This window comes from Octodon degus, unplaced genomic scaffold, assembly GCF_000260255.1.
Source record: "Octodon degus isolate 3935 unplaced genomic scaffold, OctDeg1.0 scaffold00051, whole genome shotgun sequence".
NCBI classification, from domain to species: domain Eukaryota; kingdom Metazoa; phylum Chordata; class Mammalia; order Rodentia; family Octodontidae; genus Octodon; species Octodon degus.
Window position 1 is genome coordinate 5,177,361 of NW_004524627.1, and position 26,905 is coordinate 5,204,265.

The following is a 26,905-nucleotide window of genomic DNA, read 5'->3' on the forward strand; positions in this document are numbered from 1 at the left end:
CACTCTATCACTGAGTTAATCCAAGCCCTCAGATAAGGATGGAATCATACTGGATTCTTTTGATTCTCTTCCTTCCTGATTACATAGGGCATTCCTGGGTGTACTGGGCATTGAACCTGGCATAGTCGAACTAGACAGGTGGCTTGAAGATATCAGAAGAAGAATATAGTAAAGATGAGTCTTATATGCCAACTAGGGCAGGCATCCCTGCAGCTTGAATATTCCCCAGCCCTGCTGAGATACTCAGTGAGTCCTTGTGGAATGAAGCTGTGCTTGGCTATGTGTGGAGGTGACCCCTTTATAACTCAGCTGCTTTATTCTTCAAATCCTGAGTACAAAGACCTACAGTCTGAGTTTTTACTCTCTCTTTTTACCCTTGCAGGATACTAGACTTGAAATAAGACCTTAGTAAATATACTAAGAGTGAAATCAAGGGATGTGGAGTAGGCAGTGGAGTGACATCACTGTCTGTCTCTGAGATATCCCGAGGCTTCTGCTATGTCCCGGGGGCTCTGTGTCTATATAAGACCAAAATAAATGACAAAACTTAGCAAGTGAATTCACCTCTAATGACCTAGACGACTAGGTGATGCTAGCTAGTCACTTCTTTGGGTCTTGATGTTATCCTCAGTGAGCAGAAGGTCTAGAAGTAGGTGATTCCATCTAGAGAGCTGTGCTGGCCTGCACATTGTGCTCGAGGCTGAGTGGGGACCTGCTGGCCCTACCCTCAAGCTACTCTGCTATGGATTCACTGGTTCCTGTGCAGGGCTGTTGGCATAGGTACTGTCAGGTTCAGAAAGGCTGAGAATACACCTTGGAGTCTTAGGCTTTACTCAGTCACACCTGGATGGAATTCATGAGTGTTAAGTAGCTTCAGGTCTTGAAAAATTATTAACTTCTCTATGCCTCATTTTGCCATCTCTAAAACAGGAATGACAATTGTATCCACCTCACAGACTGTAGTAAGGATTAAAAGATAAACTATTAAAGGGCAGGAGTGAGCTCAGTGGTGGAATACTTGACCTACCTACATGCATTCCTGAATTTGATCCCAAGCACCACAAAAACAAAAAAAGCATGTATAATGGTTCACAGTTGTAATCCCAGCCCTTGGAGAGGCTGAGGCAGAAGGATTACAAGGTTAAAACCAGCCTAAACAACTTAGTGAGACCCTGACTCAAAATCAGTTATAAAACAGGGCTGGGGATGTAGCTGTAAAGTGAAGGCCCTGAATTAAATCCCCAGTCTTACAGAAAGAAAAAAACAAAAAGGGAAAGAGAGTGGGGATAGACGAGGATATACTGTTGGTAATGTGCTTGGCCTGATAACTATTGTTATAGTTTTGTGATTATGTTTCTAGAGCTACACAAATGGCTACACACACACACACACACACACACACACACACACTGTAGTCTAGGCTGTCTTCCCCCAGCCTGGTTCTCTGTGTGTTACCAACACCTGCTTTTCTTTCTAGAGTCAGTGCCTTGAACAGTCAAATGGTGTCATTCCTTGATATTGCATCTATTTTTATTCACCTACTCTCAGGTTTTTGTCCTGAATCCTATTATTGTGCTGCAAAAGACAGTTAATTGGTGGGAGAGCTGCCTCTTTAACACTCTCATTCTTGGGAAATAAATATTGTTTTTTCTCCTAGTTGAATGCAGACAGAACTTCTGAATCAGGCATCACTGAGGATTATCTGAGTGATGATCCTTGAGTCTGGGTTCTCAGGATCCAGCTCCTGCAGTGGAAATCAACTGCTGGTCCTCACTTCTGCAACACCTCCCCCAATACCTCTTGCTGAGGGTCTTGGGGCCATAGGGGCATCATGAGATTAGGGTCTATGAAGGCCTTGGGTTTGCAGACACTTGCTGCTTTGGAGGATTCAAAGGAGAAAGATTTGGTGTGCACTCCAAGATGCAAGTGATTAGGCCAAGGAGATAAATAAGCTTTACATAAATTAAAGAACATTAGCTAATGTTCATTATCAACTCAATTTCTGTATGATATACATATATTTGTTTAAAATTCATTTTTATAAATCAAGATAATGTCCTATGGATTCTGGATTTAAAGATGGCATATCCCGAGTGACCAAAGGCAGGATCATGAGGGGGTGGGTGCCGTAGGACCCTGAAGGAAGGATTGGAATTGGCAGAGCCTTGGGGTTCAGGGAGTGATGGTAGGCAGGTGAGAGGAGACAGAGCTTAGGAGAATCACAAGGAGCCAGGAAGGGAGAGGAGGAGTCTCCTGCCACTCTCAGGCAGTGAGAACTGAGTGTGAGTGTGGTGGGTGGACAGCCAGAGTATGGATTGGAACTTAAGTCGTAAGGGGTTCATGTGGGGCCCAGAGTACACAGGGAAGACAGCAGGAACCGGGCTTTTGAGAAGACGCTAATGTTGATGACTTTTTTTGTTTTTTAAAGAGAAAAATTAGGGCTGAGGAGGTAGCTCAGTGGTCTAAGTGCCTGCCTGGTAAACACAAGGACCTGGGTTTGATCCCTTGTACCATTGGCTGAGCCAGCCCCAGAACCCTGGCATACCATGGCAGCCACTGAAACCGAGTGTGGTGGTACATGACTGTAATCCCAGCACTGGAACAGCTGAGACAGAAGGATCACTAAGAGTCTGAGCTGCAGAGCGAGACCCTGTACCAAATAAATAAACAAAATATTTTTAAAAAATTAAAGAGAAAAATAAATTTTCAGGACAAGATAATAAGAGGTTATCTATGTTTAATATATTGTGCATTATTATCTTTAAATTAGTTTCTCAGAATACAAAATATTGGCATTTAATTGTCCAAATAATATTAGCACAAACCTTTCTTTTCAATGAACTAAAAGAAATTGGTAGTATATCTTAACTGTATATGTGTGTGTGTGTATGTGTGTGTGTGCGTGTGTGTGTGTGTGTGTATTACTTTTCCTTTTCTTCTTGTCTCTATTCCCCATCCCAGTTTCTCTTTCCTTTTGAGGTTTCTTCCCATTTTACAATATCTACTGTAAAATCTTACTTACTCTTTGGATCTTGGATCTTATTTACTCTTTCATCTTCTCACACTTGGGAGATGATATGATATTTGCACATTTGCATCTAGTTTATTTCACTTGTGAGTATGTTCTTAAGCTGCATTCATTTACTTACAAAAGTCTCTAGTTTATCCTTCTTGTTGGCTGAGTAGTACTCCACTATATAAAAAGACCACATCTTTTTTATTCATTCCTTGGCTGATGGGCATTTGGGTTGTTTCTAATTACAAATTATGCTGCTATAAACATGGGTGCAAATATATAGCTGTTAACCATCCAGCATAAAAGTATAAAAATAAGGTATAAAAAATAGTAAAGCCATATTAATATGCTAAGCTATAAAAGGCTCAAGTCAACAACTTCTGACATTGCCAGTCCTATGGATATCCCACTACTATTATGAACTACTGGACTGTATTGGATTATTTTTCTGAATTCATACAACTACAATATTTAAATGCCAAGGCAATACCCATCTCTCACAAAACTAAACAAATAAAGGGGATGCAAATGAAGAACCATTTTTGTATCTGTATATACAAAATAGTTAGGATAGATATACAACTACTTTCTCTTAATTCAATGAGAAGAAAGATTTGTATGATGCTTTTAATTCTTCTGGGAAGATACCCAAAAGGGGAATACCTAGGTCAAATGGGACCTCCAATCTTAGCTTTCTGAGGAATCTCCACACAAATTTCCATTGTGGTTGCACAAGTCTACGCTCATACCAACAGTGGAGAAGGGTTCCTTTTATCCCTCAGCCGCACCAGCATTTGTTGTTGGTTAATTTTTGATGATAGCCATTCTTCCTGGGGTGAGATGGAATCTCAGTATTGTTTTAATTTGCATCTATCAAATGATCAGTGATAGTAAACATTTTTTCATATATTTGTTTGCTGTTTGTATTTTTTTTTTTAATCTGAGAAGTGCATGTTCATCTCAGATGCTTGTTTTCGACTGAGTCTTTAAATCTGGGAGGTGTGAATTTTTTTAGTTCTTTGTGTATTCTAGATATTAGTCCTTTGTCTATTGAACACCTGGCTAACACTTTTTCTTACATTGTGGGCTCCCTCTTCACTCTGTTGGTGGTTTCTCCTGCTTTGCAAAAGCTTCTTAATAAGATATGGTCCCAACTGTTGATTCTTTCTGATAGTTCCTGTGTGATTGAGCTTTTATTAATAAAGTCTTTGCCTATACAAATGTCCTTAATAGTTTTACCTATTACGTCTTCTAGAAGATGTTATATTTCTCTTTTTATTTAGATCTTTGATCCATTTTGGACTTAGTTTAGTCATGGTCAAAGATAGGGGTCCAATTTTAATGTTTAGTATGTGTAGAGTCAGTTTTTCCAGCACCATTTATAATAAGATTAAGTATATTTGGCACCTTTGTCAAAGTAAAGTTCCTGAGTGTGTCTGGAGTTGTCTCTGCATCTTCTAAACTGTTCTATAGATCTCTGAGTCTTTTTGCTTGTACCACACAGTTTTTAACTGCAGTAACATTATAGCATAATTTCAAGTCAGGGGTTGTGACCCACCCCCCTTGCCTTTGTTGCCCAGAAATGTCTTTGTTATTCTAGGTCTTTTCTAGTTCCAAATGAATTTTAGTATTATTTTCTCTAATTCTGTGAGATATGCTACTGGAATTTTGATTGGAATTGCATTAAATCTGAGTAACAGTTTTGGAAGTGTGGTCATTTTCACTATAATGGTTCTTCCTACCCAAGACCAAGGGATATCTTTCCATTTAAATTTTTTTTTTTTGTATGTGTGTGTGTAATGTATTTAGTATAGGGACTACAGGATTTCACTTCACAGATTTGACTCTCAGTGATCCTCCTGTTTTTCAGCTTCCCAAGTGCTGGGATTACAGGTGTGTGCCACCATGCCCAGTCTCAATTGCCATCTCAGTGTGCCCCAGGGGCAGGGCCAGCACAGCACGCTGGGGATTGAACCCTGATCCCTGTGTCTACCTAAGCAGGCACTTTAATTTGCTAAGCTATTTGACTGACCATCTTTCCATTTTTGATATCTTCTTCAATCTCCTTTTTCAGAGTGCTGTAGTTTTCAGTGTAGAGGTCCTCTACATCCTTTGTTAGATTGATTCCTAAGTATTTCATTTTGTGAGATGTTTGGTATGTGCTGAGCCAGTTGTGAAAGGTGTTGATGATTGTAAAAGGTGTTGTTTCCCTAACTTCTGTCTCAGTGAGTTTCTTATTCAAATACAGGAAGGGTATTGATTTTTGAGCATTGACTTTGTATTCAGTTATGCTACTAAATTTGCTTATTAAATCTAGTTTTTTTAATGTAGTTTTTAGGATTCTATGTAATTTCATGTCACTTGAAAATAATGATAATTTAACTTCTTTCTTTCCTATTGCTATTCATTTTATTTCTTTCTCTTGTCTAATTTCTCTGGCTATAATCCCCAGGACTATGTTGAATAAAAATGGAGACAGTGGACATACTTGTCTTATTTCTGATTGTAAAGAGTAAGTTTTCAGATTTTGTCCATTTAGTATGATGTTGGCTATTGGTGTATCATAGATGGCATTTATCAAATTGAGATAAAGACCATCTATTCCAGTTTTCTGTAGGGTCTTTATCATGAATGGGTGCTGGACTTTATCAGAAGCTTTTACTGCATCTATTGAGATGATCATCTGATTTTTATCTTTGGGTTTGTTAATATGAAGTATTACATTTATTGACTTACGTATGTTGAACCATCCCCACATCCCTGAGATGAATCATAATTGGTCATGGTGTATAATCTTCTTGATGGCTTGTTGCATTCTGTTTGCCACTATCTCATTGAGAAGTTTTACATTTATATTCATTAGGGAGATTGGTCTTTGTTTTTCTTAGTTGGATCCTTCTCCAGTTTTGGTATCAGGATAAAGCTTGTTTCTAAGAATGAGTTTGGGAGTATTACTTTCCTTTCAATTTCATGAAAATGTTTTAAAAGTAGTGGTGTTAGGTGCTCTCTAAATTTCTTGTAGAATTCATTAGTGAATTCATCAGGGTCTAGGCTTTTCTTTGTTGGTAGTTTTTTAAAATTACATATTCAATTTCCTTGATTGTGTGGCTGGGGAGATAGCTCAGTAGAATAAGCACTTGCCTGGCAAGCACAGGGTCCTGAGTTATCCCAGTACCATAAATAAATAAAAAAATTTCATTGATTGCAATGTCATATTTAGGATTTTTATATCTTCTTGATTCAGCTTTGGTAATTCATATATATCTAGGAACCTGCCAATTTCTTCTGCATTTGCCACCATTTTAGAATATAAGTTTTCAAAGTAGATATTGATGATCTTCTGGATTTCTTCAGGACCCATTGTTATTTCACCCTTTTCATTACTAATTGTATGGATTTCAGCATTTCTTTTTTTGATAAATTTGGATAAGAGTTTGTCAATTTTATTTAATCTTTCAAAGAACCAACTCTTTGACTCGTTGATTATTATCTGTTTTTAGTGTCTAATATGTTTATTTCTGCTTTGATCGTTATAATTTCATCCCTCATGTGAGCTTTTGGCTTAATCTGCTCTTCATTTTCTAGAGGTTTGAGGCTCACCATTAAGTTGTTTATTTGTGCTTGCTCTGATTTCCTGATATAGATTTTTACTGCTATAAATTTTCCTCTAATTTCATCTGTGACCCATTGGTTGTTCATGAGCATGCTATTTACTTTGCAAGTGTTTGTTAAGGTCTTATGATTTCTTTAGCCATTGGTTTCCAATTTCCTTGCATTATAGTCTGATAATATGTATGGGATAACTTCACTTCCTTTGAATTTTTAAAAGCATGTTCTGTGAGCTAGTATGTGGTACAGCTGAGAAGAATCTCTATTTTGATGTTGTGGGGCAAAACACTCCATAGCCATCTACTAAGTCCATTTGTTCAAAAGTTTGGTTGAGTTCTAATATTTCATTGTTCTTTTATTTAGTTGATCTGTCTTTTTGTAACAGGTAGTATTGAGATCCCCCAATACAATTATATTAGTGTTTATGTTGAGAAGTCAGCTGTGATTCTGATAGGCTTTATAAAAATATGTGATTTGTTTCTTTTCCCTAACTGCTGTTAAGATTCTATTCTTTGGTTGAATTTTTGGAACTGTGACTATGATATGCCTGGCTGTAGATTTTTTTTTTTTTTTGAGCTTGGTTAATTGGAGTTCTATATGCCTCACTTATGTGTATGTGCTTTTTCTCTACAAGGGAAGTTCTGTGTCATGATTATATCTATCTATCTATCTATCTATCTATCTATCTATCTATCTATCTATGCTATCTCTTCCTTTTTAAATAGACTCCAGTCAATCTTAAGTTATTCTTCTTTACCTCATTTAGCAGTTGCTGTATTGATTTATCATGGTCCCTTGCGGTATCTTATGAGATCTTTCTTTTCATGGTTGCTGCACAAACTTGTCTTCTATATCTGAGATCCTATCCTTACATTGACTTAATCTGTTGTGGACACTTTCAATGGAATTTTTATTCTCTTAGATATCTGCTTGAATCCACCTTATGGATTCAATTTCCTTTTTAATAAATTTAATTAACTAATTTATTTATTTATTTGGTACAGGGTCTTGCTATATAGCTTGGACTCGTAGTGATCCTCCTGTCTCAGCCTCCCCAGCACTGGGACTACAGGCAAGCTCCACCACACCCGGTTTTGGCACTGGCATAGTGTGCCTAGGGTTCTTGGGCCAGCATGGCATGTGGTACCAGGGATTGAATCCAGGTCCTTGTGCTTACCCAGCAGGCACTTAAACCACCAAGCTATCTCCCCACACCCTGCATTCCATTTCTTTCCTGTGCTGAACATTCATGGCTTCCATAATTTTCTTTCTTTCTTTCTTTCTTTCTTTCTTTCTTTCTTTCTTCCTTCCTTCCTTCCTTCCTTCCTTCCTTCCTTCCTTCCTTTCTTTCAAATGAATTTGGTACAGGGTCTCACTGTGCAGCTTGGACTCATAGTGATCCTCCTGTTTTTGCCTCCCCAGCACTGAGATTACAGGCATGTGACACCACTCCCAGTCTCAGTTGCTGGCTCAGCATGCCCAGGGGCAGGGCCAGTGCAGCATATAGTGCCAGGGATTGAACCCTGATCCCTGCAACTTTCATAATTTTCTCAGGCTTCTCCATTATTTTTGGTCTTATCTTGTCTAGCATCACTAAGCATGGTTTTCATTGAGGATCCTATCTTTGTAATTATCTGAGAAATTATTTCTGATTTGATTTCTTCTAGAGCCTCATTCAATTGCTTTGTTGTTACTTCAGAGAGGCCTGATGGGTGCCTTTCAGATTGTCTCACTTCATTGCCCCTGGTTTGTCTTCAGCAAACTAGATGTCTGGTGTTGCATCTTATTTAAGTGTCTTCTCATTTTATTTTCTTTATTTTTTTTAATGTTAATTCCAGGGTGAGGGTTATAAATTGCTTATGGTCAGCTGCTTTATGGCCAATATTTCAAACCCTGAGTAAATGACTACCTTTCTGAAATATCTTCTAGGTGTAGCTGGTTTCTGGGTTTTTAATCTGTTGCAAGATCCTACCTCTTCAATTTGTTCAGGACGAGAAGTCACTGCCTGTTTGGCCCAGGCCATGTTTCTTTGACATTGTGCCACAGTATTTTCTTTGACCCTTAGTCAATCTCAGTCTTGGAATACCAGGAAGAACAGCACTTTAGAACAATTATGACACTTTTGGCTATAGTGGTATCATCAGCAATGAAAATGGCATCAAACACAGCCTACAAAATGAAAAACTGAAGTAACCATTAATTTGCCACCTTTATCCATATGAATTAGATTTATCCATATGGTTATATAAAAATATAAAACAAACCAAAAATTATACGCAGTATGCAAGTCTTTATGTCAATTTTTCCCACGGGGTTAAAATTTCAAATGGCGTAGGGAGAAAATAGAGAAGTGGAAGAAGAGGGAGCAATTAGAAGGCTGGAAGACAAAGGGGAGGTCATGCTAACTTTGGAAAATTGGTGCAGAAAATGGGACGGAAAGAGACAAGGAAACAATAAAAAGAAGAACAAGGATAGGCGAACAACAGAATCACAACCACAAAGAGGCTATACACATGTTCACACTCATAAAAACAGGATCAAACAACAAAGGATAAAAAACACTCTCTCTCTCTCTCTCTCTCTCTCTCTCTCACACACACACACACACACACACACACACACACACACACACACAAGAAAGAATGAAACAAAGAAAAAGTTTACCTCGAGGTATATCTCTGCTCTCACTGGTAGATACTATGGGGAGACAGAGTCCCAATCTGTGTTGATTTATCTCAGGAAGCCAACACCAGCTTATTGGAAGAATAGTGAATAAGCTCATCAACCCTGCACCTTCTAGCCAAGACCAGACTCATTCAGCCTGCAGCCGTCAGCATACCTTCCATGGGCTGGAGCCCAGCTGGGAACCACTAGATGGAGCTGGCAGCTGCTTTGAATTCTGAGCTCAGCTGGCCTCTCTCCAAGATGGCACCTAGCCAATAACTCTCTTGCATGGGACTACAAAGTTCTCAGCGCTCACTGTCAGCCAGTGCAGTTCTTTATGTCTGCTGCTCCTCTCCACTGCTGTGTCTCTCCATGGAGGCTTTTGGGGTCACCAGCAACCACTATGTGTCTTCAGCTTTGAACTGCACCTCTTGCACAGTGAGTCTTGTCCTGAGATGTTGGCTGCCTCCTTCTTCTTCATTGAAGTATCTGTCTTCATTTTCTCTGTGCTTCAGTTGACACTTCCAGTCCTTCTTAGGTGCAGGGGATCCACCTCCATCCTTCTTGTCTTCCTCATGTTGCTACATTCCAGTATGAGCAGCTCTTTCTTTGCTGCTTGCCACTCTAGCATCTCCTGTTTGTCATGCTGATGATTCTTTCCTGCCAGGGATCATTGTTAAGCAAATATGTGGTACACTGTTATGGGGGAGGGGATCAGAATTTAATTGTATAACATTGTTTTATGGCTCTTGACTGTAGGTTTTTAGTGTTCTGTATTAAGGGATTGTCATCATTAGCAAGTATATTAGTTTCTTGTGACTGCTATGATGAATAACTAAAATCTTGGCTTAGAGCAACAGAGATGCATCCTGTCCCAGGCAAAAGCCTGAAATCATGAGCAGGAACCCCTCCTTCCAAACACTTGGAGCCCATTTTTCCACCATCTGTCTTCTAGGGATTGCCCACTTCCTAGGCTGATAGCTGCCATCTCTCCAATTCCTGTCCACATCACCTCCTTCTCCCTATCCACATCTCCCTTTCTGTCTTGTTTAAGGATGCTTATCACTAGATTTAAGACCCACTTCAGGACTCTGGGATGATCTCATCTCAAGAGCTACAGCTCAATTTCATCTGCAAGGGCTCTTCCCCAGCAAGCATACAGTCACCATGAGTTACACATAGGATACAGAACTTAGGGTGTGAGCATTTCTTTGAGGGCACTGTTTCACCCCCTACAGCACATATTCTGAGGATGTGGTACCACCCTGGCTGGAGTGGCAACCAGCTGGGCAGGGTGGGGGATCTGGAGGCCTGGCATCCACCCTGCCCCCCATGGCTGGCCACATGACCATGCCTACCTGTTGACTTATCTATATGAGCTAGAGCAGGGTAGACAAAGGCTCTCTCCTCCCCACCTATGGACCAGGAGATCACAGTGTCTGGGCCACTCATCTACCCCCAGGTACTGCTGTACTCCAAGCCATGGCCTCTACTTATATGCTCTTTCTACTACCTTCACTTGTTTGTAGCCTTTACTATGACCAGAGCTCTCCCTCTGGCCCTGTCACCATCTATCTTAACACAAATGAGGTTCTTATTTTGCTGAGGTCTATGGCAAAATAGCAGCCAAAGAAGACAGGGTATAATCTAAGAAATATAATGGAGATCTGGTGTTAAGGCCAGACAAAGCCAGCTGCAGAGCTGGAGAGTATTCCCAGAAGTTCAGAGTCATACCACCTGGCTGTGGGTCCTGGCTGTGCCTCTTACTCTTGTGTGGCCCTGCACAAGTCTCTTAGCTCTCTGTGTTTTGGTAACACAGCTGTACAATTGGCTGCTACAGGGATGCTTACCTCTAGGTACATGTCTTGGTACATGTCTGTGTGTGCCTGTTCGTAAATATATATTACACATAAAGTGCTGATAGTGATTCTCACCACATGATAAACATTGTGCTATTTATATACAAAACACAAAGCAGTGCAGAGAAACACCTGCTGGCTTCCTTTGATGCCTGTGTTCATGAATCACTGGAGCCAGAAGTTAGCATCCTATTAGAGACTCCCCAGCAAGAACATGTAGCCAGGGGCTGGAGAGATGGCTCAGTGGTCTAAAGCACCTATTTAGAACAAGTTTAGCAAAGCACAGGGACCACGGTTCAATCCCCCAGCACCACAGGCCCCCAGCCCTGCCCCCTGGTGGGCTGAGCTGTCCCCCCCACACACACACATAAATAAATAAATAAAATTTAAAAAAAAAAGAACATGTAGCCACTGAAACATCCAACTAGTAAACCCCAGACTGTCAAGCATTGGCCCTTGCAATGGGATTGCTCCGGAAAGTGGGGACCCAGAAAACAGTCCCCAGAATGTAGACTTATATAATACCCAAAGGTAGGGAGACCAAAGCTCCTGGGCCCAGAACAGTCCAACTGGTGGCCTGGTGGCAATCCTACCACACTCAGGGACACTCTGGTAGCAGAGCACTCTAATGGGAGTTGAGATCTCAGAGGGGCACTGGAGATCAGGACTGTGCAGGAGACACTCACAGCTTGTTGTTTTCCCCACAGGCCGATGCTGCTACCAGCTTTCTGAGGGCAGCACGATCAGGTAACTTGGACAAAGCTTTGGATCACCTGCGGAATGGGGTAGATATTAACACCTGTAACCAGGTAAGTGGGACAGAGACAGGCCATTCTCTTGAAGAGCAGCTCTTGCCTGTGGCATTTCCTGAGGGCTTTGAAACATGGGCTCTGTCCACTTTCCCCTGAAGTCTCAGAACTCCCCAGGGGCTCCTGCCTGTGAAGGCCTCAGTCTGTGTTTTGGCCCTGCCCAGTACAGGGTCCCCAGAGGAGGGCTACTCTCAGCAGGGTATAAGTGACCTCAGAGCCTCCTCCCTTAGAAGTTGTCACAGAGGATGTGGTCTTTGAAAGTTGTAGGAGGAAGGGCCTTTGAAAGAGGCAATGCCATGTGACTGTGAATCTCCTTTGTCCACCAGCAACCTCTATGGGTTCTCAACCAGGCCAATGGGAGAACAGGGAACTGAAGACTCCATAAAGGCTTGAAGGCTTTCCATGAGGGCTTCTGAGTTCAGAGAGAGGAACAAGGTCTCAGGAGAGCTGGAGAGGAAACGGAGCATGCTCGGGGTGGATTGGGGTGCAGCGAATCAAGTTTGTGGGGCTGATGAACTAGGAACCAACTAGACAGAGTTGGGGCCCTAGATGAGCAGGTGTGTGCTTGGACTCTAGAGACTTGATTTTTTGTTTGCCAGCCAGTTGTTCAGATACATTTACTACCTCATTTTCTAATTTAAAATCAATTGTCATTCTTTTTAAACTGTCTTGACCACTTGAAAGTTGTTTTCCATTATAGTGAAATCCTTTTTCCATCGTAGCTGCTTGTAAGTGTAGTTTGGTGGTGTACACACATCCTGGTGTTATGTGGCCTCCCCTGCTGTCCTTCTCCTGATCTTTCTGAACTAAAGCTCTGTCCCCATTAAACAACAGCCTTAACCCTCCCTCCAGCATCCCTTCTGTTCCCAGTCTACAGGAACATGACTGCCCTAAGGCCATAGTAGGACTGTGGAATCCTGTGACCTTTGAACCTTTGGGGCTAGCTCTGTCCCTGTCACCCAAGGTCCTCGTGTTCACCAGTGTGGTAGAGGTTGGTGGCCTGCCACAAACCAGAGGGACAAGTGCCTGCTGAGCAGAGGCCAGGTTTACCATGAGAATACACTCCTGCCACTCCCCTGCACCTGCTGTGGCCCTGCAGGACAGCTCACTCTCCCATTTAGAGTCAGTGGTGGAGCTGATTCCCCACCAGAGATCCCAGTGGTGTGGGGTGTGGCAAGAGGCAAAGCCTGAGGCAGGAGCCAGAAGGGGCTGCCTGTGGGAGCTGGAGGGTGAGAACAGGTTGAGGACCACAGGCCCTGCTCCTCCCTCCCGATCCAGCAGCCCTGTACCAGCAGACAGTGTGCACACATAGACCCTGAGCATGCGTATGACATGGCTGAGGACAGGCCTTTGGAAGGCAGCTGAGTGGAGACTAGGAATCTTAGCCTTGGTGGGAGGCAGCAGAAGTAGAAATTGGGAGGCAGTGGAAGTAGAAGTAGAGGGCAAGGTGGTGGCCCTGATGAAGGCTCAGACTACTCAACCCCACGAGGCCATACGTAGCTGCACATGCCGCAGGTGTGCAGTGCCTGCCTGTCTACTGAGGGCCCCTGTCTCTTGGGACCTTCCTGCAGGGCCTATGGCCAAGATTCTGTGCTGCTGTCTCTGCTGTGGCAGCAGCTCCGATGGGCTTCCCTGCAGTGCAGTTCCTGGAGGAAGACTCCACCATGGAGGCCTTCCAAGGGTTAGTGCTCAGCTCACAGAGGAATCCATTTAGCTTAGGCGGAGACAACTGAGCATTCATGAGGCCTGAGCCAGGGCTCACTTTCTAGAAGATTTTGATGACATCTGGGGAATGGCTCCAGCCTGACTGGTGTCCAGGTGGGGTAACTACCTTATTCTTCCACCTTCTCAGCCTGGAGTGCCTCCCTGGCTCACTGCAGGGTCCAGAGAACAGCAGGCACCAAGGTAGTTTATTGACACCATTTCCGATGGGCTCGGCTCCATAACAAGTCACAGGGAGATGGACGGGCTCATGCCTTATGCTGTGACTCCAGTCCTAGCTACACCAGCATCTTTCTTCCAGCAAGGGCCAGCTGCAAGTGAGGAAGTGAATAGCAGAGAGCAGTAAAAGAAAATCCTCTACAGCACAAACCCTTGGCTGCAGCTAGGCCTGTGGCCTTTCTGGCCTGTGTCCCAGGGTCGGTGGCTTTGAGTCACAGGTAGCCACAGCCAGGCTCTTTCAGGGAAAGACTGAATCAAAGTTGTCCCGGCTCCCTCTGCTACACAGGGTGTGTTGGTTTCTGCTTTGGAGGGAGAGGATAGCCCAGGGGAGGGGTCAGAGCAGCTGGACTGCGGCCCTCATTAAGCACATCAGTGCCCCTGGGACCACACTGCTTCTTTATCACATTGACAGGGCTGGCTCATAATGGCACCAGAGCTTTCTCCTCTGTAAAACATTTGTTCATTTGTTTTCAGAAGCTGAAAAGGGCTCTTGTCCTGGGGGTCTGGCTCAGGCATTTGCTTTGGGCTCCAGTCTTTGGAGCTCAGGACTGTGATGGAGCGCAGTTCCTGCTGTAAGGAATATGCTTCAAGATCATGTGCACTGCAACAGTGCGCGTCACTCTCCATCAGGGGAAGTGAATGCTCTAAGCAGCCTGGCGGGAAGAAGTCTGGGCTGCTGAAGGAGTTATCTGCGTATTCAGGGCTGTCTCCTCGTCGCACCATCCTATTAATTGCTATTGTCATCATCGCTACTCTCTGCACATCATCATAGAAAGCAATGTGCACAAATATACATCAGGATGCTTAAGTGAGTGCCTGGTTCCTTATTTGTTCATGCCCACTGAGCACCAGCCCCTATGTCTTGTGCCTCTCAGTGCGTCTTCGCAGGGATGTGGTGTGTAGGGCTGTAGGGTGGACAAGCAAGGTAAGGCCCAGTCCTTAGCCTGGTTGTGGTTCGCTGGGCATGAGAGCTGATGATCAAGTAATCAAACACATGACTACATGCAACCCCAAAACTACTTTAGGTCTCATGAAAGAAAGGCCTCCAATATTTTGAGAATAGATAAGACACCTGAAAGAATTGGAGGCCGGAGAAGGCTACTATGATCAAGAGCGGTGAGCCAGGGTGAAGAAAGTGAAGGAGAAAAAACATTCTAGCCATGAGAGCAGCCTGTGAAGCAACCCCTGGCAGGTAAAAGACTAGGGAAGGCTGGAGTGGGTCACACACAAGGACCAGCAGGGGCCACAGGGTGCAAAGCCAGAGAAGAGCACAGTGCCCAGCAGCCAGGAGGTTATACCTCAGGAGCCCTGAAGTCACCTGCTGCTTCTGGGGTTGACTTTAGAATTGCTGACTGAGGGAAAGGATCAGGGGACAGGACAGAGTGGCCATGGCAGTAAGTGTGAGGGGCACTTCAGATGTTGTCGCTGCTGGCCAATGGGAACAGAGGGATTTTAGTAATGAGCATCAGCACCATTGTACTGGAGTGTCCAGTTGAATTTCTTCTTGCTCACAGAAGCTGCGTGACAGATTCTGATTTTTATCCTAAGAGTAAAGGAAAGCAGAGCACAGTTGCCAGTACAGGAGCACTGTGCTCAGAAGCAACCTTCGGATCATGCTGTGTGGACACAGGTGGTGGGGGTGACTGAGGGCAGCCAGTCACGTGACATGAAGGAGTCCTGGCTATGCTGATGACTGGCACGGGGCATGGAGGCCTCCAGAATGACCCTGGGGTCAGGGCTTACTGGTGTGTGGTTGGCAGTACCATCCACCAGGACAAGGAACACTAGAAACTGTGCCACTGGGCAACAGGTGGAGAGTCAGGAAGTGAGAGGAATGGAGGGCCCAGTGCAGAGAGCTGCAGAAGTGTGGTGGAATGTTAAAGCCTGGAGCGGAGGTCAGAGCCCCAACCCAAAGATAGACACTTGAAATTGCTTGGCACTTAAGGAAGCTAAAAGCTGGCATTGGCTGATGCAGACAGCGAGGAGAAACATATAGAATATAATCCCATCCACGACTCAGTGGGGCTACCCCACATGCATTTATTAAACACCTACTTCATGCCAGGTTCTGTTCCAGGCACTGCACAAGCTCAGCAAAAGAGGCAGTGGTGGCATTTATATCCTGGTAAAGGTGATAGCTGCTAACCAAGAAAATGGACAACTATATAAGTCATGTCAACTGACGGGAAGTACTGTGAAGGAAAGAGGGAAAGGGAGAGGGCCTGTTCTATGTGTGCCCTTTAGGAAGATGGTTTTTGAGAGACTGGGAGTAGTAAGAGAGAAGACCATATAGTGTTTGGGTAACAGCATTTCTGGAAGAGGGTCAATCATGTGCTAAGGCCCTAGGGCAGGAGAATTTGGTCCATTTGGGAGGCAACAGGAAGAACAGTGAGATAGAGTGGAATGAGCTAGGGCAAAGGATAGGCAAAGAGATGGGGAAATGGCCGGAGCCACATCATGAAAGTCCCGGGCTGAGGTGAAGACTCAGGCTTTGCTCCAGTGGGAAGCACTGGAGGTCAGTCTGCTCCATAGCAGATGCTCGGTCTGCCTTAGGCTTTTAAACAACCATGCAGGCTGCTGTGCTATGGTCACTGAACAGGCTCAGGGCTCAGGACCAGGGACAGGGAGACTGGTGAGGAGGCAGATGCAGTGCAGGGGTGGAGCCACGCGGTAGCCTTGACTAAGGGGATGGGGATCCCAGAGGCTGTGTCTCCCTGGGTTTAGAATGTTGTCACCAGGGCATGGTGGCCTCAGCAGACAGCAGACAGGGCATCCTTCCTGGGCTCCAGGCCATGCTGCCCTTGCCACTGCAGTGGCAGGCTGGTTATGACAGGCTGGTGGGCTCAAGCTTCCACAATGTCTGAAGATTTCTCTGATAGCTCAGACAGCACCTACCCCACAGCATGGCAGAGCTGAGCATGCAACGTATCTGGAGCCGTCCCTACAACACCCCTTTTAGGGTGCGTCATCTGATGGGTGCTCTGATATTTATTTGAATAAATGCCTACATAGTTTTCCATGTGCCAACCTGTGTTCCATATGTTCAATTTTCAGAAGTATTTATGTCTATCAAATCATGTCTTCTTTGGCAACTATGGTCATTAAAGTAAATACTTTCAGGGCAGAGGTGACTGACTTATGCATCTACAAGTTAGGAACGAAGAAAGCATGTGGGCCATGGCAGAGCTGCTCCCTGCAGACTCAGCTCAAGACTGGAAAGTCAAGTGACTCTTTTTGAAGCAAAGCCACAGGGGCAGGGAAGAAAGCCTCACTAGCTTAGTTTTCTGTGCTTTTCATTTACTGCTAGCCAGCCCTGCCTTGCTTGGCCTTCCTGAGAGGAAAGAAAGGTCTTGAGACCCCAGGAGAAAGTTTCCACCAGAAAGAGAACTTGTCACAGGCCGAGCTTAGCTGGAGGGCTTTCTGGCCATCCTAATGCCCCTGCCCCTCACTTGCCTCATTTTTACCCATGCACTTATTACTGCCTCACTGATTGTGCATTTATGCCTCTGCTTATTCTTTGATCTTTTCTCCAGTAAATGTAGTGCCTTGAGGGAAGTATGTTGTTTTATTCAGGGCTCTGTATCAGGACCTTGCTTTAACATAGCAAGCGCCATAAAGTCAGTCATTAGCCAGAATAGAAATGTGCACTGAGGTGATGCTGTGCCCACAGGGGGCCTAGACGAGGTACATCATCTGGGTAGAGCCTCATGCAGTCATGAATTCTTAGGTTCCTGACCTGTGGCAACCCTGGCTCAGATTCTGGCATTAGTCCTACTAGTTGAGTATGGGGCAATATTTGCCACAGGATCCAGGAGTTTGACTGTGAATGGTTAGAGGGCCATAAAAGATTTCTCATGCTGCCAGACCATCAGCAAGAACACATCAGTCCCATGGATGTGTCCCACATTTCCATGTGTGTGTCAGGAAGCCCTTCATGGCTGGGATCTCACTCACCGGGAAGGTATAGAGTGTTAGTCCTTTCAGATAAATGGAGCACATGTAACAGTGATTTCTGCTCCAAAACAATCCTTTCCACAGTAGCCAAATGCCAAATCTTTTGACCAGGCTTTGTTGGGGTCAGGTGATTGTGAGAAATATGACCTTTCTAAGCTGTGGGAGCTTAGAGTTCAGAAGATGCATGGTATTTAGCTTTCATTTTGTGTCTTGGGAAACTGAGGTGTAAAGGAAGTCACCTCTGAAAAGCATACAAGCTTGTGACTTTGGATTTGGTGAGAGCATGTAGGAAGACATTTGTTTATTCCACAGACATAGGCTGATAACTCACAAATGACGAGGACTGTCAGAGTTAAATACATCTACACCTTTCTCTCAAAGAGCTCAGAGGAGGGGATGGAGTCCAGCTTGTGGATAACAGGCTGTAGGCTCAGCAGTGTCAGCAGCTCCCAGAAGCAGCACACTGAGCATGTCAGCTGAACTGCTGTGATACGCCAGGTGCTGGCCTGCCTCAGGTGAACAAGTCCCTGTAGTGGCTGGCCTGTTGTTCTGGACTAGAGATGATGGCTTTTGTGCCCATAAGTCAGAGGAAGGTTTTGAAGGAGCCGAGGAGCCTGTAGGCACAGAGCAGAAGGTAGTAAGTGCAGGGTGAAGGAGAGGCCTCCGTGGAGGCAAGAGCAGGGAAGGCCTGGCACAGGCAGCTTTGTGCATTGGGTCTGCAAGGGGAAAGGAGGTGAGGGTGTGGGCAGTCGGGCTGGGGAGGTTAAATCTAGATCAGTCTAAATATACAGCCAGGGACTTTCCTGTCATTTCTCTTAGGCACTATTGACAAGCATAGAAATGGCAGTAAGTCACATAGCTCCATGATTCTACCTGTGCCCAAAACTTGCCCCATGGGTGTGATTGGGGAACAGTGATGAAAAGAGAGAAGACTGTGCCCTGAAGCCCCACGTGGTCAGTGGTTACCTGAGATGAGTAGCCTAGTGTCCCATGCCTGGAGCTTTGGTCCCACTGAAGTTCTGGTGCCCGCTAAGAAAGTTATTAGTGGGACTTGGAAGCATCCATCCCCTGAATTATTTAAGTAGATAAATTTCTTTTGTATCTCGGCACAACTAAGCCATGTGCTTCTTATCTTGCTAGTTATAAAGGCCATTTGATAGTTATAAAGTAAGTAAGTCCTTGCCACACATGAGGATGACTCAGTTCTGTGATGTTCCCACTGTCCAAAGGCCTTCCCCTGCATGGCCATTTTGAATGTTTACTCTACCCTCTGAAAGTGGGGGTTGTAGGCACTTGGCCAGTGAGTCCCCAAGAGGTCAACTTTTTCTGAAGCAGAGCCCACACTTGGCAAGCCTCTGTACTGCCCTGTACCCAAAAATGGGTGAGAAGCTGAGGAGACACCCTGTACCTGTGGTCTATCTGCCCCTGGGCTGTCTCCATGTCCTCTTCCCTGGTGGTGAAGAAAGAGTTAACATACAGATGTTCACTTATAGTGAAGAGGGCCACCTCTGGGGTCCTAAGGATCAGGAAAGAGTGACAGCACCATCAGCTCCCTGGAGCATATGGCAAAGAAACACACCCTCCCCACCCCTCTGGGTTGGATTTACAGCTATGAGGACCAGTGTGATTTTTCTACACAGGCAAAGTGATCGAGAAGGGCAGGTCAGGGACAGTGAGAGGCTTCGCAGAGCCACATTCAGCTCCAGGGACCCTGGTGTGAAGTGCTCCAGGCCAGGAGCTGATCACAAAGGAGAACACAAAACCAAACAATCCAGGCCACGAGGGCAGGTGGGTGCAAAAGCAGAGAGGCAGCTATATGGGACTGGCCTTGAGAAACGTGTACCTGAGTTCCATGGGAACATGGCCCAGAGAGTCCCACGCACTTTGAGGGACTGGAAATAGGGGATGGGGTAGTAAAGAGAGAAGGCAGGAAAGTCACCAGGAAAGAATGACACTTGATCAGGCCTGAGGAAGAGTGATTACGTGGCTGATCTCGGAGGAAACGCTGGCTGTGGCAGACTGTGCCTGTAAAGTGGCCTGAAATATTTGATGGTAAATTCTTCCATATATACATTTGTTTTATTTTTGAAGAGCATGCCTCTGCTTTTAATGGCTTAACTTGTAAATTAACAATAAAACCTAAGTATGGTTTTTGCTTATCCAAATTATCCAGAAATATATGAAGTGTGCAAGTTTCCTCCAGCCCCAAACTCACCCCACCAAACCCCCATCACTGATCCTGGTTGGTGTGCATCTTGGCACACTTTTTATGGAAATGAAGAGCATGTATCTGCTCTGCTTCCCACAAGCTATCGTATTGGTTGATTTCTGGGATGTGCAATCAGGAGGAGGCCAGGTCAGAGCAGCCCTATTCCTTTGTAGCTATAGAGGTCAAGGCCTCTATAGCTTGGGAGGTGACAGATGGAACATTTTGGAGGTCTCATTGCCTACCCAGTGTCTGCCTCTATATCCCCCTGCCCTTCGTGGGAAGATCTGGTTCTTTTTGTCTTCTGTTTTTTTTTTTTTTTTTTTTTTTTTTTAAAGCAATGCCAAAGTCTCAGACGTGGAATCTGTCTAGTCCATGAGAGATATTCTTAGCAGCTGAGCTTTGTTCCTGAGCCCCATTCTCTCATTAGCTCGGCCTCACACTTCTCTCCTCCACTCCCAAGGGCCCAAAGCTGGCTCTGCTGCTGAGCAGGAGGATTTCAGGGCGCAGAAGCCACAACAAGATTTGTGCAGGCAGAGGGTGGAGGAGAGGTGCCCTGAGGTTGCCTCATCTGCTGGTGCAGCTCTAACATCAGTGTGGGCACCTTTTTTTAAAAAAAAGATAATGAAAAGGATTAGAGTGTTTTTCCTCCCTGGATCTGGTAAGCTCTGAATCCTAAGAGCTACCTGGGTAGAGGACTAAATTTAGACTGTAATAAAGCAGAGGGGAAATGCTGAGGGCAGCTTTTTCCTTTCCATCTGTGCCGCCTCTCCCTGAGTCTGTGCAGTCCCCTTGAGTCCTCTTATGCTACCTGCCCTGTCCCTGAGCAAGAGTCAGGCTGGGGAAGGAGGCAAGGGGTGATTTCCTGCCAGGGTTGTGGCAGTTGCTGCAGCTCTGTCTGGCTTCTGATTCATTAGGTTACAAGAGCATATATTTTTAGCAGACCTTTCCCACCAACCGGTCTCTGGGGAGCCCTGACTATCTGGAGTAGAAACGGTTGCAGGTGTGCTGGCCTGGCCACATGCCTGTGTGTCCTATTCCCCAGGAGAGGCATCCCCTGCTGGGGCATCCACCTGGGGCTGATGGGGACTCTCTTAATGTGGTTTGATGATGTTCATCCTGCCGTAATATTGGCACTCAGGCCAGGGTCACAACTCACGAGCCCTGTTACAGCAGGATGGAGGGATGCGGTACTGCCCTCATACTGGCTCACAGGCTACCCATCCTGTACTCAAGAGGGGGAGACCAGAGTGCCCCCGGCTCTGTCCTTCCATTCCAGCCACCTCTCCAACTCCTTCTGCTATGTTTCCCATTCTCCTGTTTCATATGCTAAAACTTTTAGTGGTCTCAAACCATGGAAAAGTTGCAAATAAAGTACGAAGACTTCATATCTCCCTCCCCTGTGCTCTCTGTGACCATTCCATTGTGTGTACTCTTCTTGTCCTTCCACTGTCCATCCATCCATCCACCCAACACATGTAACATAATTCTCTGTCACTCCTTGACTTTCCAGTGAGCCCCACCCAGAAGTCAGGACATACCTCCCTGAGTGTCTACTAGCCAGGACCTCTGCATCCATGTCTCATGGCCACCTGGCCACAGACCCCAACAGGTTCTCTGTCACCATCCCTCCCTCCTGCTCACTCTTCCTCTCCCTTTCTCTCCTTCCATCTTTCTCTCCCTCCTTGTCTCTCCCCACACCCTGTCACCACCTTTTCCACTCTCCCTTTCCATTTCAGAATTCTTTCTAGGAATGTGCTTTACCTCAGGCAGGGTCAAGCCTCTTTTGTCTCTAGCCCTAATTGATTCTCCAGTCTTGGCTTGTCTCTGTTTTTCAATACATTGCATCCCACGCTGTGCCACTCAGCTCCATAGGCTGTGTTTTCTGTGGCAGGACTATGGCATCCCTTCTTGTTGGGAAACCATGAAAGCTATGCTTCCTTCCCACCCCATCAGGCTTTCCTTCAGGTCACCAGTAGAGTCAATTTTGCCACATTTTCTATGAAGTCATAGATGTTGCCCTGGCATAGGAGGAATGTATTCTGATACAGTGTCAGTATCTGATCTTCATCAACTGTACATCTTCCTGTGCCCACTGCTACTCTCATGGGTCCAAAGGATGATGCCCCATTGCTCCATTTGTTCTGCATTTATTCTACTGAAACTAAGCCTTTCCAGTTTCTCCATTGATTTGTGTTTTTGTTATCTGAGGTTTTTAGCTATGTGAACTCCTGAATTTTCATTCCAGTTGATAGTTTTAACTTACTATTCTACTCAGAACTTCATGCTTGAGGATGAGCCTCAGCAGCAGGAGCTTCGGATACATCAACATTTTTTTGTTTTGCTGTGTCCTCTACACTCTTGGTGTGTTGCCTTACATTCTGGCACAGAGTGCCCAGGCTCATTCTGTAGTTTCCCTGGGTCCTGTTGGGGAGGATGGTAATGATACAGGGGAAATGGACTCCTAACCTGAAAGACATATGGGATGAGTTCATGTTCTCGGCAGGTGTTTATTTGTTTTTTGTTTGTTTGTTTTTTGTTGCTGTTGTCCTGGGGATTTTTTTTTTTTTTTTTGAGACAGGGTTTTGCTATGCAATGTAATCTGACCTTGAACTCATGACCATCCTCCTGCCTTAGCCTCCAGATTGCTGGAATTATAGGCAGGAACCAGCAAACTTAGCTGACTACAGTGTTAAAACAGAGTGATATGCCAAGAAAAATTATCCATCCAGGCATTTGGGAGGCTGAAGCAAGAAGACTTCCACAAGTCAAGGTCAGTTTGGGCTCCATAGAGAGTTCCAGATTAACCTAGACTATATAATGAGACCTTGCCTTGAAAGAAAGAAAGAAAGAAAGAAAGAAGAAAGAAAGAAAGAAAGAAAGAAAGAAAGAAAGAAAGAAAGAAAGAAAGAAAGAAAGAGAAAAGAAATTGAAATTATCCAGAAGCTCTTCTTCCCCATCTCTCAGCCACTCTGGCATCCTCACTCCACCTGGCTTCTCCATTGGAGTTGTTCTTCCCAGGATTCCTGGCCCTTCCTTCCCCACAGAACTTCTCGGGCCAGTGCCTTGTCACCTCTACCCCTGGCTAGATGGCAGGCAGCTAATCTCAGGAGTAGCACCAGTAGCAGGATAGTAGGTGTTGATGGATGGCTATCAAATTAGCAGGTCAGCCTGAGCCACCATGTAACTCAAAGAAACAGAACAGGGTATTGAAATAATGCCTTAGGGGAGATGGCAGGACTTCAAGTGGGCCTTGAGGTACCCTCACAGGACAGAGCTGGAGGCTGAGGCTCTACACAGGCACCTAAGATAAGCAGCCATTAGAAACACAAGTGAAGGGTTGGGAAGTGAAGGGTTATGCGACCTCCTGAGAACAAAGACACCTGCCTTTGGGGCATCTGTGATACTTGTGAGATGGGGAACCTGAGGACAGGGAGGCCTTTTCTGCTGCTTGAAACCTTCCTCTTCTTTGACAGGGTAGGAGTTACACTTCCTGTGACATGTCTACTGTATTTATATATTTGGAAATCAATTAGTGTAACTGGGGCAATCAGAAGAGCTAAACAGAGGAATAATTTACTGAGAACAAATGTCTGAAATTGTATGTATTTTGCCAGTGAAATTCCTCACAGTTGGTACAAGAAAATACTCCAAATTAAATCATTCAGATGGAATGTAGCTTTTTTGTTTTTCCTTCTTAAAAATGTTAAAAGCAACACAGCCTGGCTGAGATCTCTCCCTGCTCCCTCCTGCCACACAGATTGCTTCATAGAATAATCCCCTAAATTGACATTTTAACTGAAAAAGAGCACAGCCAAATGAAAGATTCTAGGTGTGAGTACTTGGCATGCATATTTTTGCCCCAGAAGGGCCTAAAGGGTTGTCTGCTGCTTCAGGACTGTGTGCACAAGGGTGGTCATCAAGGCTCAGTAGGGCAGGAATCTGGGGAATCTAGAAAGGGATCAGTCTCCTGAGCCCCTCCAAGGTCAAGGTGGAGGGCAGCAAAGCCATCAAGTATGCCTGGAAGTCCGAGAAAGGAAAAACCTTCGGGGTGGTGGGGGGCTGGGTGAGCTATGTCTGCTTCTATGGGCATGAGGGGAGGGTAGTCACTACCCAAGCCCAGGTCTTAAAAATGCGTACAGACCAAGGGTAGGTCAATGTGTGTGGAACAAGCCTGTGTCCCTAGGCCTCAGCAGGTGCTCACAAGAAGTACTGGAGACCAGAGAGGTGCCCTGGGTGGGTGGGTAGGCAGGCTGTGGGGCTCAGGTAGAGGAGGAACAGATGCAGACTCTCCCTCCAGGGAAATCAGAGTACACCCTTCTTCCTCCAGGCCAGCACAGACATCTGTGGGAAATAGAAACAGACTGCCTCTGCCTCTGGAGTAAGGACCAGAATCCTCCGGCCCACGAAAAGGCCTTTTCTAAGGACAGCAAAAGCTCTATAGTAGGAGGCAGAGCCAAAAGCTGTCTAAGGCTTGGGAGTCTACAAAATGGCTGAGGCTGAGCAAAACATCCCAACCTAGGACCTCCGAACACAAGGCAGGCTGGTTTCCCTCCAGACAAAGCTGTGTAGTTCAAAAAATAGCCACAAGTAGTTCGTGCTTCTTTCTCAGCCTCTAGTTAGTGGAAGTGTTTCTTCTCATATTTCTCCATTTTGTTTTACTTCTCTCCTATACCCTGTTATTTCTGTGGAGAACTAAGTTGTATAGCCCTCACCTAATCCCCTCAGCAGTCTGTCTGCCATGTGGCATCAGGAGAAGGGGCTGTGGAGTTGGATGGAATCACAGGGAAAAGGCGAGATTCAACAGCCTGCCTTTTACTTTTGGCAACCGGCCTCCCCTGGATTTAACTGAGATAAAGCATATGGCTACCAACTTTGAAGGGGTGGGAAACGACCACCACATCTCTGCTCACAGTCACAGCAAAGGAAAAATACTTCACAGAACTTGCACTTCTCCACCCACCCTTTGCATTTGAACAATTAAAAATGGTTTAAAGAAAAAAGAAAGCATTAAATATGGTGCTTATCCATAGATCACTCTCAGATTTCAGAGATCACCTCTGATCTGGACTAGTGTTCTTTTCAGAAGTCAGTAGTTCAAGCACCTTGGTGTCTGTGGGCCAGAAATTTGCTTGCAGTCACCTGGCACCCTCTGCCTGCCCGGCCCAGTGCCCAGTGCCCAGAAGGCCAGGTGCTGGCGGAGCCCAGCCTGGTGGGCTGAGCCTCTGCTGAGCCCAGCTGCCTCCAGAAAGGAAGCAGAGGGATCCACAGAAGACAGGGTGTGGGCACCCCCAGGGTCTGTGTGTGGATTCTGAACTTAACTTAGACCCTGCCTTTCACTCTCGTTGATGAACTGGCGACCTTGGTGCTGCAAGAGCTGACTCCTCAGCCTTGAAAGGCCTCTGCAAAGCTCTTGAGGTCCCTTGAAAAGCAGTTCCTTTCTCCTCTATGCGACTTCGGATCTTATCTCTTATCCAGGCCACTTGTGCATTTTTTAAAATGATTTGCTTTTACTTTGAACATATCTGTTTCCTCCCCCAGTACTGAGTTCTTCAAGGGAAAGAGTCTGTGCTCTGCCAGGCATGGTGGGGTCTCTGTAAATGTGTATTCAGATGGATGAAGCTGATGCTCAGCCCTGGAGCAGCAGGGATCCTTCCTGAGGGGGAGACAGGCATTGCTGCAGTCCTGTTGCCTGTGTGACTGCTTGTGCATCATCTCCTAGGCCTCCTCACCCCCTTATTAGCTGTGCCTCTGCACTTGCTCTGTGACTCAGATTCAGACATTGGATGCAGGTCACCATGGTCATAGATGTGAAGGTAAGCTGGGAAGACTGCTGAGCTGAAATAAGCTAAAATAAAGCAAGAAAGTTAAAGAATCATACAGAAGAAAGAGAGCATTGAACCAGGGCCTGGGATGGAGGCTGAGGCAGGCTGAGACCTGCAGACCCACTCAGATAGGCCACCCTTTGTTAGAGAGTGGCGCCTTCTGCCAAGCTTGGGGAGGAGGCTTGTAGGCAGGAAATAACATCCTGGCATTCAACTGCAGAGCTCGCAACAGGATCCTCAGGGCTGGTTATCAGGACTGAGCGTTTGCCCTCAACCTTTTGGTAATGAACCAGGGAAGGTGTCTTTTCATCATCTAATAAATAGAAGCATAGCCGCTCCTAAGGTACAAATCCCAGTCCTTTTCTCCCAGGAAGAGGTCGGCTTCGTGTGGCTGTGCCCCAGAAAGGCTGTGTGGTTCAGCTTGTAATTGCCAGTCTGGGCCTTGATTTCTGTGACTTAGGAGGAAAGCAGGGGTCCGAGATCTCAGTATCTCCTTCCATTTGGGATTCTAAACTCAGAATGGTTAGGATCCATCCAGGCTGAGCTCTGGACATTGGCTCCAAAGAGCAGGGACCACCCTGGGGCACTGGTGGTGAACATTTGGTATTTCCTGCCAGGTTTACCAGCTCCCCACTTGAGGCCTTCAGGACCAACCAGTGCCTCTGTGGTGACTGTGCCCCTGAGCAGGTGTTGAGCCCCACAGCCAGCACCAGGGCCACACTGGTAACTGCCCCTTGGAGTCAACCTCTGCAATGAACATGTGACAGCAGTTACTGCCACTGCTTCCGCTTCCCATGACATCTCTAGGGTGGCCTTCTGTACTAGAACCTCTGAACCTTCTCAAGAAGGGTGGTATGAACGCTGCATGCCAGCCTGTAGAGATGGCAGTGCCCTAGACAGGAGCAGGGACTCCTCTGGGGAGTATGGCCCTGGGAAGGCTCAGTGGCAAAGCTGCAGGCAGTGGGCAAGATGGGTATCCTCAGGGCCTCAGCAGAATCCCTCACTTGACAAATCACCTGTGC

The 26,905-nt window shown here is 45.5% G+C and overlaps 1 protein-coding gene across 8 annotated transcripts in view; it reads left to right on the forward strand.

Moving 5' to 3' along the window:
- Positions 1–26,905, forward strand: part of Ank1 (ankyrin 1) — a 121,606-nt gene that overhangs the window by 26,425 nt on the left and 68,276 nt on the right. For 7 of the 8 annotated variants that reach the window (XM_023717272.1, XM_023717271.1, XM_023717275.1 and 4 more), the window contains exon 2: positions 11,856–11,957. In XM_023717272.1, coding sequence (XP_023573040.1) covers positions 11,856–11,957 — 102 coding nt within the window. Of the gene's footprint in view, positions 1–11,855; positions 11,958–25,828; positions 25,875–26,905 lie in introns of those variants that run through there. The other variant, XM_023717276.1, reaches the window with a different exon arrangement.